Source organism: Triticum dicoccoides, chromosome 1A (assembly GCF_002162155.2).
Source record: "Triticum dicoccoides isolate Atlit2015 ecotype Zavitan chromosome 1A, WEW_v2.0, whole genome shotgun sequence".
NCBI lineage: Eukaryota > Viridiplantae > Streptophyta > Magnoliopsida > Poales > Poaceae > Triticum > Triticum dicoccoides.
Window position 1 is genome coordinate 514,469,155 of NC_041380.1, and position 13,389 is coordinate 514,482,543.

The 13,389-nt window shown below is 43.8% G+C and overlaps 1 protein-coding gene across 1 annotated transcript; it reads right to left on the reverse strand.

Annotated features, from left to right (window-relative positions):
- Positions 1–532: 532 nt before the first annotated feature.
- On the reverse strand, positions 533–2,046 carry LOC119313070 (leucine-rich repeat protein 1-like). Its single transcript, XM_037588913.1, has 5 exons — positions 1,765–2,046; positions 1,594–1,665; positions 1,343–1,486; positions 1,056–1,127; positions 533–968 (listed from the first exon to the last, which is right to left on the reverse strand). The coding sequence occupies exons 1-5, from the start codon at positions 2,007–2,009 to the stop codon at positions 863–865; spliced, it is 639 nt and encodes a 212-aa protein (XP_037444810.1). The 5' UTR covers positions 2,010–2,046; the 3' UTR covers positions 533–862.
- Positions 2,047–13,389: the final 11,343 nt, after the last annotated feature.

The following is a 13,389-nucleotide window of genomic DNA, read 5'->3' on the forward strand; positions in this document are numbered from 1 at the left end:
AAATACGTACACTACAAGAATTTTGTTGTGGTATTGCGTAATTTGGGTTGTCGGATTATAAAATAAACGTCCAAAAATGATTTGATGTATTGTAAAAGGACTCTTACTTTTGTGTGAATGTAAAAATACTCTTGCGGGTAGTCTTTTTTGTCAATTCTGTTGGCCAGGGGATCCTTTTTGTCAAATATATTCACGGGTAGTCTTTTTTGTCAATTCTGTTGGCCAGGGGGTCCTTTTGGACAAAAAATCGTATATGTAAGCGTGCTCTGTCTCTTGCTACATGTTTCGACTCGAGGCTTACAAACACCCTCCTACTTACAAAGATATGTACAACAAAATATGATAATGACAACAACACGTCATGATTTCATACCTTGTAAATGCTTCAGCCACAGTTGACTTTGCTTTGTACTCTGCTTAACAATCAATAAGAATGATTGTGTGCATCAGAATGATGCAGGGTCGGGGGTTTCAATCTCCTTTAAAACACACACACACAAACACACAATGAATGCAGTCAACTCAAGCACCCAAAGCAAAGAAACTCGCTGAATAGATTCGAGAGTAGTGACTCAAGCACCCAAAGCGGCACGGGAAGCATATATGTAACTCATCCCATCGATGGCAACAGCCAGAAACAAGCCCACAACGATCGATCTCGGCTTGTACACAACACATACATAAATTAGCCTGCATGCTCTCTGGCACTGGCACACAGCTAAATTAACCTCGCTCACGAATCCACCTAAGTCGTGCATGCATGAACCGGCGCCACCCGATTCTCTGGCTGCATGCTAGTAGTAGGAGTAGGAGTACCCAGTTTATTCTTCACTCCGGCGGGCAGCCAACGCCGTGCATCGGCCTAGCAGTTGCTGCCCAGCCGCGGGTTGTCGGCGAGGCTGGAATTGATGTTCTTGAAGGGACCATCCGTCGGAATCGGGCCGCACAGATCGTTGTTTGACAGATTACTGCAAGCAAAACAATGGAGATGAAGATCACTGGATTAATTGATCGTCGAGAGAGAAGAGAACAACTGAGAAAATCGTCCTACGTACACGCTCGTCTGGTCGGACAGCCCATCCAGCTCGCTGGGGATCGGGCCGGTCAAGCGGTTCTGTTGAAGGTGCCTGCCAAATCATCATGCAAATGTTCAGACATCAGAGCCAAACTTGTTTTATCATGAGAATTCAAAATTTTTTGTTTTTGTTTTATCATGAAACTTGTTTACCAGACTTCAGACTTCAAATCCAATATTGTACTACGAGGCAATTCGATGCTTGAAAAGCAAAAACAAAAAACATGAAGAGAAGAAGAAAAAAAAAACTGGAGATCATGGACTCACAGCTGTTTCAGAGACTTGAGTTTCGCGAGCGATGCAGGTATCTGCCCCGAGAGGCTGTTGTTGTGCAGGTGCATGGTGTTCAGGTTCTCCAAGTTGCCCAGCTCTTCAGGGATCGTTCCTTGGATATTGGTGTACGAAATCCACCTGTTCATTAGATGCCATAAGAGTTTATAGTACATTTTGATCCATCAACCGCGTCAACGGAACAATCGCTACGGGCAGAAACAGATGGGTTAGAGAGAGAGGCTCACAGTTTGGTTAGCTGGTCCAGCTTGCCCAGCTCCGGCGACAGAGGTCCGGTCAGGTTCACAAAGCCGATTACTCTGACAGAACAAAGAAACCCCGTATTGAAAATCGGATGAAGTATACGACGGAACGGAAGCAGTATGGAAGGGAAGAAGGATCGGTGTCGCCTCACTCACATCTCGGTGACGCGGTTGGCCTGGCCGTTGCAGGTGACGTGGGACCAGTTGCTGCAGGGGCTCACCTCCGGGATCCAGGTATACAGCGCGCCGTCAGGGTCCTGTAGGCCTCTCCGCAGGGCCATGAGCGCGTCACGGTCGCCGTACAGGCCAGCCGCCGCGGGCTGCAGCAGCATGGTCGTCACGACCGCCATGAAGACGGTCACCGCCAGGGGCACTCGGGCTCCGGCCGCCTTGGGCGCCATGGGGACTGGTGCGGGGAGTGGGACGAGCACGGCCGGTGTTGTGACTTGTGAACTTTCGAGCTGTGCTTTGGATGATCGTCATGCCGTGGTTTGATGGGGGGTTTTATAGGGGAAGGAAGGCGTGGGCGACGGGGTGGTGGTGCGCGTGTGAACTCCTACTCCACCTCTTTGTCAACACTGCGGCATGGGAACTCAAATGCAATGTGCTGCTCAAGAAGGTAGGGTTTTGGACAATGGCAGCTGGCCACCTTTGAAATGCTACGAAATGGTGAGTTTTTGGACAATGGCAGTTGGCCACCTTTTCCTCTGGAACTGCCGGTTTAACTTGGACTTATCGTCTATGCTATAATTATATATGTCCGGTCATATATAGCTTTTGCCGTTTTGATCACATCCATTATGCATTATGCATAGCAGCTTTTGGACAGATATTAGACTATATATACTCTGTGTCGTCATGCACCATGATAGATATATGCATGGTTTGATATATAATCTGAAAATCTTGGACAATATTGGATTGCAAAATATTCCTGTTGTCGAGTCATATGTGAAGATGGCATCTTAGTATCTTACAACGCGTCTGACGCTGTGAAGCAATGTCATGTGTGCATACATTTCTTTGCTCGTGCGAATAGTAGATTTAATGGTCGTGGAGTTATATTTCTGTCCATGTATATATTTTGGTCAAATGCATCGAAATTTCTTTTCTACGGTACCAAACATTTATTTTTTGTGGGTATTATTAACTAAAATTGGTACATCGTTTCTTCATGTGTGATGAGATAAGATTTGCATTATCCTTTTTCAACCCACACATCATCCTCTTAAAATGTCGGTGCTTGGCCACCTGTAGTTTGTGGTAAAACTGTGTGCATGTTTTTCTATTATGAATATCTAGCAGTTTTTCCACTCTAGAGAAAATACTAATTTTCTTTTCTGTTTGACTTATTGGTACTTGGCCACCCACCTGTGGATACTCTTGATGTCCTACAACCACTGGTGCATTTATAGCATGGCTAAGTGAGATGTTTGTCTGCTTAGATGTACATTTATGCCATATAAACAGAGTGATTTTCTTTCCATGGATTCTAAAATTGGGGGACATGGGCTATGCCATGTAGTTGAGCGTGATGGCAGGTACAGACCAAGAATTTGTGCTATTTAAACAGAATTGACTATCCATACAAAATACTTCCTCCGCCCGAAAAAGCTTAGCAGTTAATAATATTGTTCTTCCAGAAGTGCGAATCTGTAAGTTATTACTACCTGTAATGAACGCCTCATATGCCTGTATCAAAGCATCTCACCTCAACGTTTTTTTTAAATGCCTGGGTAAATGAAAGGAATACCAAAGCATCTGTTAGAAGCAGTTTCTTAGGGCCTGCTGTAAAATGTTAAAACGCTCAGAACTTGTGTATTTTTTTTAAATCCATAGCAATTTACCTTTTACCAGCTATGGTTCTTTCCTGAATCAGGCTCCTTTATTCTGAGCCGCACTAGCATTGAAAGCTTGTGTTCTACTCAACATGGCAATATTCTCAACGTACCAAAAAATACCATGTATTATTACTCCATGAATGGAACATTGTTCAGTGCTCCATTCATAGCACAAGACTACCTCCCAATATGGCAAATAGTCCAGCTGATCAGTCAATAAAAATGGTGCACCGGCACCCTAGACCTATGGCACAGGGGTCGGGCCGATATAAGCTAAGCAGATTCCAGGACTGAACTGAACCAAAATGTACAACTACCCGATATCTTCACGTAGCTTTTTTCAAACCAGGCTTTCCCCCTTTCTATTAGTTTCATAATGGAAATACATTTGTCTCAGGAACTGAAACTATCAGGGCTAGGGAAAGAAGAAAAGCGAGTTCGGAGCAATACCAGGAAACCCACCATCCGCGCCTGTCATCAGAAACGACAGATCATGGGGCGAAAACCTGATATCACCCAAAGCCGCACTACGAGAAACTAAACAAGTACCGCACATATTACAGACGCCATCACCAGGCACATGCCACAGTATCAGCAGTTGCCAAAATAAAAGATACCCCCACCAAAGCACCCAACAACACATCCCGGCAGACGATGACAAGCACATACTTCTGTTGACTCCAGGTGCATCTTTAACTTCCATCGTGCCCGTCCATTGTTGGCGCCGGAGTCCCGCATAGCAGCATCATCTGAGTTGTGTTCTCTTTCAGCATCTTCGCGCCCCTCTTCACCATCTCTTCCATCTCAGGTTTCCGGAGGCCTGCCCAGTATATCAGAAAAGCACAAGCTGTGAACACAATCTCAAACGGAGAGTTAATCCATTTGGACTCAAAGGTGGACCGGTTTCGAGTCAGCCAAATGGCCCAACATATAGCTGCCAAGCCAATGGTGTAAATTTGTTCAAGGCTAGGTAAGAAACTGTAAACCCAAGTATAGTATTGCCAGACAGAATTAGGACAACAATCAGTCCCAAGAAGAGCTCCAACAGTTCTCCATACCACTCTAGATACAGGGCATAAGAAAAGCAAGTGCTGGGTTGTTTCCAATTGCTCACAAAAGGAACAAGGATTTTCGGGCCAAAATCTTTTTTTTTCATGTTTTCTCTAGTCAGGATGGCATTTTGCCCCACCCGCCACAAGCAGATTTGAATTTTTAGAGGTAGTTTAGCATCCCAAATTCACTTGAAGCTAGACCCAACAATATCATTTTCCAGCCATCTATACAAAGACTTTGTCGTAAACTTTTCTGAATTGTCAAATTTCCAATACACCTCATCAGGCAAATTGCTTTGCTTTAATGTTAATACCTCTTTCTTCATTTCCTCCCATTGTTTCATTATCTCAGGAGACACCCTCCTCCTAAAGGAGGAGATTTGATTCAACGAATCAATTCTGTCAACAGTGCAATCTTGTTCAACACATATTTCAAAAAGCAAAGGAAATTTCTCTTTAAAGGGAGTCCTACCCTCCAGTTCATCGAACCAGAGCCTGGCCACATCCCCCCTATTCAATTTGACACCCCTGCCCAGCATATACAAGTCTTTCACTTTCAAAAGGGATTTCCAGCATGGCGAGTCATTGTTTTTTGCCTTCACCATGGCCACCAAAGTTTTCTTCAAGTATTTCACCTTAACTATATCTTGCCAGAGACCTTTATTTTTATCCGGTTTCCACCACCACTTCACCAACAAACTAATATTCCGTTTTCTTCAAGGCCAGGTAAGAAACTGTAAACCTAAGTATAGTATTGCCAGACAGAATTAGGACAACAATCAGTCCGAAGAAGAGCTCCAACAGTTCTCCATACCACTCTAGATACAGGGCATAAGAAAAGCAAGTGCTGGGTTGTTTCCAATTGGTCACAAAAGGAACAACAAGGATTTCCGGGCCAAAATCTTTTTTTTTCCATGTTTTCTCTAGTCAGGATGACATTTTGCCCCACCAGCCACAAGAAGATTTGAATTTTTAGAGGTAGTTTAGCATCCCAAATCCACTTGAAGCTAGACCCAGCAATATCCTTTTCCAACCATCTATACATAGACTTTGTCGTTAACTTTCCTGAATTGTCAAATTTCCAATACACCTCATCAGGCAAATCGCTTTGCTTTAATGTTAATACCTCTTTCTTCATTTCCTCCCATTGTTTCATTTGTTGGGGAACGTAGTAATTTCAAAAAATTTCCTACGCACACGCAAGATCATGGTGATGCATAGCAATGAGAGGGGAGAGTGTTGTCTATGTACCCTCGTAGAACGGCAACGGAAGCGTTGACACAACATAGAGGAAGTAGTCGTACGTCTTCCCGATCCGATCGATCCAAGTACCGAACATACGGCACCTCCGAGTTCTGCACACGTTCAACTCGGTGACGTCCCTCGAGCTCCGATCCAGCAGAGTGTTGAGGGAGAGTTTCGTCAACATGACGACGTGATGGCGATGATGATGTTCTACTGACGCAGGGCTTCGCCTAAGCACCGCTACGATATGAGCGAGGTGAAATATGGTGGAAGGGGGCACCGCACACGGCTAAGGAACGATCACGAAGATCAACTTGTGTGTCATGGGGTTCCCCCTTGCCCCCGTATATAAAGGAGGGAGAGGGGGAGGTGCGGCCGACCCTAGGGGTGCGCCTGGAGGAGTCCTACTCCCACCAGGAGTAGGACTCCCCCCTCTTGCCTTGTTGGAGAAGGAAAGGGGAAGGGGGAAAGAGGAAAGGGGGGCGCCGCCCCCTTCCTTGTCCTACTCGGACTAGGGGGGGAGGGGGCGTGCGGCCTGCCCTGGCCGGCCCTCCCCTTCTCCCTTAGGGCCCATGTAGGCCCATTAACCCCCCCGGGGGGGGAGGGTCCGGTAACCCCCGGTACTCCGGTAAAATCCCGGTTTCACCTGGAACGTTTCCGATGTCCAAATATAGGCTTCCAATATATCAATCTTTATGTCTCGACCATTTCGAGAGTCCTCGTCATGTCCGTGATCACATCCGGGACTCCGAACAACCTTCGGTACATCAAAACACAAAAACCCTAATTACGATCGTCACCGAACTTTAAGCGTGCGGACCCTACGGGTTCGAGAACTATGTAGACATGACCGACACACATCTCCGGTCAATAACCAATAGCGGAACCTGGATGCTCATATTGGCTCCTACATATTCTACGAAGATCTTTATCGGTCAGACCGCATAACAACATACGTTGTTCCCGTTGTCATCGGTATGTTACTTGCCCGAGATTCGATCATCGGTATATCAATACCTAGTTCAATCTCGTTACCGACAAGTCTCTTTACTCGTTCCGTAATACATCATCCCGCAACTAACTCATTAGTTGCAATGCTTGCAAGGCTTAGGTGATGTGCATTACCGAGAGGGCCCAGAGATACCTCTCCGACAATCGGAGTGACAAATCCTAATCTTGAAATACGCCAACCCAACAAGTACCTTCGGAGACACCGGTAGAGCACCTTTATAATCACCCAGTTACGTTGTGACGTTTGGTAGCACTCAAAGTGTTCCTCCGGTAAACGGGAGTTGCATAATCTCATAGTCATAGGAACATGTATAAGTCATGAAGAAATCAATAGCAACAAACTAAACGATCAAGTGCTATGCTAACGGAATGGGTCAAGTCAATCACATCATTCTCTAATGATTTGATCCCGTTAATCAAATGACAACTCATATCTATGGCTAGGAAAATTAACCATCTTTGATTCAACGAGCTAGTCAAGTAGAGGCATACTAGTGACGTATTGTTTGTCTATGTATTCACACATGTATTATGTTTCCGGTTAATACAATTCTAGCATGAATAATAAACATTTATCATAATATAAGGAAATAAATAATAACTTTATTATTGCCTCTAGGGCATATTTCCTTCAGTCTCCCACTTGCACTAGAGTCAATAATCTAGTTCAAATCGCCATGTGATTTAACATCAATAGTTCACATCACCATGTGATTAACACCCATAGTTCACATTGTCATGTGACCAACACCCAAAGGGCTTACTAGAGTCAATAATCTAGTTCACATCGCTATGTGATTAATACCCAAAGAGTACTAAGGTGTGATCATGGTTTGCTTGTGAGGGAAGTTTAGTCAATGGGTCTGCTACATTCAGATCCGTATGTATTTTGCAAATTTCTATGTCAACAATGCTCTGCACGGAGCTACTCTAGCTAATTGCTCCCACTTTCAATATGTATCCAGATTGAGACTTTGAGTCATCTGGATCAGTGTCAAAACTTGCATTGACGTAACCCTTTACGACGAACCTTTTGTCACCTCCATAATCGAGAAACATATCCTTATTCCACTAAGGATAATTTTGACCAATGTCTAGTGATCTACTCCTAGATCACTATTGTACTCCCTTGCCAAACTCAGGGCAGGGTATACGATAGGTCTGGTACACAACATGGAATACTTTATAGAACCTATGGCTGAGGCATAGGGAATGACTTTCATTCTCTCTCTATCTTCTGCCGTGGTCGGGTTTTGAGTCTTACTCAACTTCACACCTTGTAACACAGGCAAGAACTCCTTCTTTGACCGTTCCATTTTGATGTACTTCAAAATCTTGTCAAGGTATGTACTCATTGAAAAACTTATCAGGCGTCTTGATCTATCTCTATAGATCTTGATGCTCAATATGTAAGCAGCTTCACCGAGGTCTTTCTTTGAAAAACTCCTTTCAAACATTCCTTTATGCTTTGCAGAATAATTCTACATTATCTCTGATCAACAATATGTCATTCACATATACTTATCAGAAATGCTGTAGTGCTCCCACTCACTTTCTTGTAAATACAGGCTTCACCGCAAGTCTGTATAAAACTATATGCTTTGATCAACTTATCAAAGCGTATATTCCAACTCCGAGATGCTTGCACCAGTCCATAGATGGATCGCTGGAGCTTGCATATTTTGTTAGTACCTTTAGGATTGACAAAACCTTCTGGTTGCATCATATAAAACTCTTCTTTAATAAATCCATTAAGGATGCAGTTTTGTTTATCCATTTGCCAGATTTCATAAAATGCGGCAATTGCTAACATGATTCGGACAGACTTAAGCATAGATACGAGTGAGAAACTCTCATCGTAGTCAACACCTTGAACTTGTCAAAAACCTTTTTGCGACAATTCTAGCTTTGTAGATAGTAACACTACTATCAGCGTCCGTCTTCCTCTTGAAGATCTATTTAATCTCAATGGCTCACCGATCAATGGAAAAGTCAATCAAAGTCCATACTTTGTTCTCATACATGGATCTCATCTCAGATTTCATGGCCTCAAGCCATTTCGCGGAATCTGGGCTCATCATTGCTTCCTCATAGTTCGTAGGCTCGTCATGGTCAAGTAACACGACCTCCAGAACAGGATTACCGTACCACTCTGGTGCAGATCTCACTCTGGTTTACCTACGAGGTTCGGTAGCAACTTGATCTGAAGTTACATGATCATCATCATTAGCTTCCTCACTAATTGGTGTAGTAGTCACAGGAACATATTTCTGTGATGAACTACTTTCCAATAAGGGAGCAGGTACAGTTACCTCATCAAGTTCTACTTTCCTCCCACTCACTTCTTTCGAGAGAAACTCCTTCTCTAGAAAGGATCCATTCTCAGCAACGAATATCTTGCCTTCGGATCTGTGATAGAAGGTGTACCCAACATTTTATTTTTGGGTATCCTATGAAGACGCACTACTCCGATTTGGGTTTGAGCTTATCAGGTTGAAACTTTTTCACATAAGCATTGCAACCTCAAACTTTAAGAAACGACAGCTTAGGTTTCTTGCCAAACCATAGTTCATATGGTGTCATCTCAACGGCTTTAGATGGTGCCCTATTTAACGTGAATGCACTTGTCTCTAATGCATAACCCCAAAACGATAGTGGTAGATCGGTAAGAGACATCATAGATCGCACCATATCTAATAAAGTACGGTTATGTCGTTCGGACACACCATTACACTGTGGTGTTCCAGGTGGCGTGAGTAGTGAAACTATTTCACATTGTTTTAACTGAAGGCCAAACTCTTAACTTCAATATTTTACCTCTGCGGTCATATCGTAGAAACTTTTATTTTCTTGTTATGATGATTCTCCACTTCACTCTGAAATTCTTTGAACTTTTCAAATGTTTCAGACTTGTGTTTCATTAAGTAGATATACACATATTCTGCTCAAATCATCTGTGAAGGTCAGAAAATAACGATACTTGCCGTGAGCCTTAACACTCATCGGACCGCATACATCAATATGTATTATTTCCAATAAGTCAGTTGATCGCTCCATTGTTCCGGAGAACAGAGTCTTAGTCATCTTGCCCATGAGGCATGGTTCGCAAGCATCAAGTGATTCATAATCAAGTGATTCCAAAAGTCCATCAGCATGGAGTTTCTTCATGCGCTTTACACCAATATGACCTAAACGGAAGTGCCACAAATAAGTTGCACTATCATTATTAACTTGAATCTTTTGGTTTCAATATTATGAATATGTGTATCACTATGATCGAGATCCAACAAACCATTTTCATTGGGTGTGTAACCATATAAGGTTTTATTCATGTAAACAGAACAACAATTTATTCTCTTACTTAAATGAATAACCGTATTGCAATAAACATGATCAAATCATATTCATGCTCAACGCAAACATCAAATAACACTTATTTAGGTTCAACACTAATCCCGAAAGTATAGGGAGTGTGTGATGATGACCATATCAATCTTGGAACCACTTCCAACACACATCGTCACTTCACCCTTAACTAGTCTCTGTTCATTCTGCAACTCCCGTTTCGAGTTACTACTCTTAGCAACTGAACCAGTATCAAATACTGAGGGGTTGCTATGAACACTAGTAAAATACACATCAATAATCTGTATATCAAATATACCTTTGTTCACTTTGCCATCCTTCTTATCCGCCAAATACTTGGGGTAGTTCCGCTTCCAGTGACCAGTCCCTTTGCAATAGAAGCACTTAGTCTCAGGCTTAGGACCAGACTTGGGCTTCTTCACTTGAGCAGCAACTTGCTTGCCATTCTTCTTGAAGTTCCCCTTCTTCCCTTTGCCCTTTTCTTGAAACTAGTGGTCTTGTCTACCATCAACACTTGATATTTTTCGTGATTTCTACCTTCGTTGATTTCAGCATTACGAAGAGCTTGGGAATCGTTTTCGTTATCCCTTGCATATCATAGTTCATCACGAAGTTCTACTAACTTGGTGATGGTGACTAGAGAATTCTGTCAATCACTATCTTATCTGGAAGATTAACTCCCACTTCATTCAAGCGATTGTAATACCCAGACAATCTGAGTACATGCTCACTGCTTGAGCTATTCTCCTCCATCTTTTAGCTATAGAACTTGTTGGAGACTTCATATCTCCCAACTCGGGTATTTGCTTGAAATATTAACTTCAACTCCTGGAACATCTCATATGGTCCATGACGTTCAAAACGTCTTTGAAGTCCCGATTCTAAGCCGTTAAAGCATGGTACACTAAACTATAAAGTAGTCATCATATTGAGCTAGCCAAACGTTCATAACATCTGCATCTGCTCCTGCAATAGGTTTGTCACCTAGTGGTGCATCAAGAACATAATTCTTCTGTGCAGCAATGAGGATAAACCTCAGATCACGGATCCAATCCGCATCATTGCTACTAACATCTTTCAACTTAGTTTTCTCTAGGAACATATCAAAATAAAATAGGGGAGCTAAATGCGAGCTATTGATCTACAACATAGATATGCTAATACTACCAGGACTAAGTTCATGATAAATTTAAGTTCAATTAATCATATTACTTAAGAACTCCCACTTAGATAGACATCCCTCTAATTCTCTAAGTGATCAAGTGATCCATATCAACTAAACCATGTCCGATCATCACGTGAGATGGAGAAGTTTCAATGGTGAACATCACTATGTTGATCATATCTACTATATGATTCACGCTCGACCTTTCGGTCTCCGTGTTCCGAGGCCATATCTGTTATATGCTAGGCTCGTCAAGTTTAACCTGAGTATTCCACGTGTGCAACTGTTTTGCACCCGTTGTATTTGAACGTAGAGCCTATCACACCCGATCATCACGTGGTGTCTCAGCACGAAGAACTTTCGCCACGGTGCATACTGAGGGAGAACACTTATACCTTGATAATTTAGTGAGAGATCATCTTATAATGCTACCGTCAATCAAAGCAAGATAAGATGCATAAAAGATAAACATCACATGCAATCAATATAAGTGATATGGTACGGCCATCATCATCTTGTACTTGTGATCTCCATCTCCGAAGTACCGTTATGATCACCATCGTCACCGGCGCGACACCTTGATCTCCATCGTAGCATCGTTGTCGTATCACCAATCTTATGCTTCCACGACTATCGCTACCGCTTAGTGATAAAGTAAAGCATTACAGCGCTATTGCATTGCATACAATAAAGCGACAACCATATGGCTCCTGCCAGTTGCCGATAACTCGGTTCCAAAACATGATCATCTCATACAATAAAATTTAGCATCATGTCTTGACCATATCACATCACAACATGCCCTGCAAAAACAAGTTAGACGTCCTCTACTTTATTGTTGCAAGTTTTACGTGGCTGCTACGGGCTTAGCAAGAACCGTTCTTACCTACGCATCAAAACCACAACGATAGTTTGTCAAGTTGCTGCTGTTTTAACCTTCGCAAGGACCGGGCGTAGCCACACTCGGTTCAACTAAAGTTGGAGAAACTGACACCCGCCAGCCACCTGTGTGCAAAGCACGTCGGTAGAACCAGTCTCGCGTAAGCGTACGCGTAATGTCGGTCCGGGCCGCTTCATCCAACAATACCGCCGAACCAAAGTATGACATGCTGGTAAGCAGTATGACTTATATCGCCCACAACTCACTTGTGTTCTACTCGTGCATACCATCAACGCATAAAATCTGGCTGGGATGCCACTGTTGAGGAATGTAGTAATTTCAAAAAATTTCCTACGCACACACAAGATCATGGTGATGCATAGCAACGAGAGGGGAGAGTGTTGTTTATGTACCCTCATAGACCGGCAACGGAAGCATTGACACAGCATAGAGGAAGTAGTCGTACGTCTTCCCGATCCGATCGATCCAAGTACCGAATGTACGGCACCTCCGAGTTCTGCACACGTTCAACTCGGTGATGTCCCTCGAGCTCCGATCCAGCAGAGTGTTGAGGGAGAGTTTCGTCAACACGACGGCGTGATGACGGTGATGATGTTCTACCGACGCAAGGCTTCGCCTAAGCACCGCTACGATATGACCGAGGTGGAATATGTGTTGGGGAACGTAGCAGAAATTCAAAAATTTTCCTACGTGTCACCAAGATCTATCTATGGAGAAACCAGCAACGAGGGGAAGGAGAGTGCATCTACATACCCTTGTAGATCGCTACGCGGAAGCGTTCAAGAGAACGGGGTTGATGGAGTCGTATTCGTCGTGATCCAAATCACCGATGATCCTAGTGCCAAACAGACGGCACCTCCGTGTTCAACACACGTACAGCCCGGTGACGTCTCCCATGCCTTGATCCAGCAAGGAGAGAGGGAGAGGTTGAGGAAGACTCCATCCAGCAGCATCACAACGGCGTGGTGGTGGTGGAGGAGCGTGGTACTCCAGCAGGGCTTCGCTAAGCATCGCAAGAGACGAGGAGAGAGAGGGGTAGGGCTGCGCCAAGAAGGAGAGGAACTCATGTGTCTTGGGCAGCCCAAACCTCAAGTATATATAGGGGAAGGGGAGGGGCTGCGCCCCCACCTAGGTTTCCACCCCTAGGGGTGGCGGCCAGCCTAGATCCCATCTAGGGGAGGCGGCCAAGGGGGAAGAGAG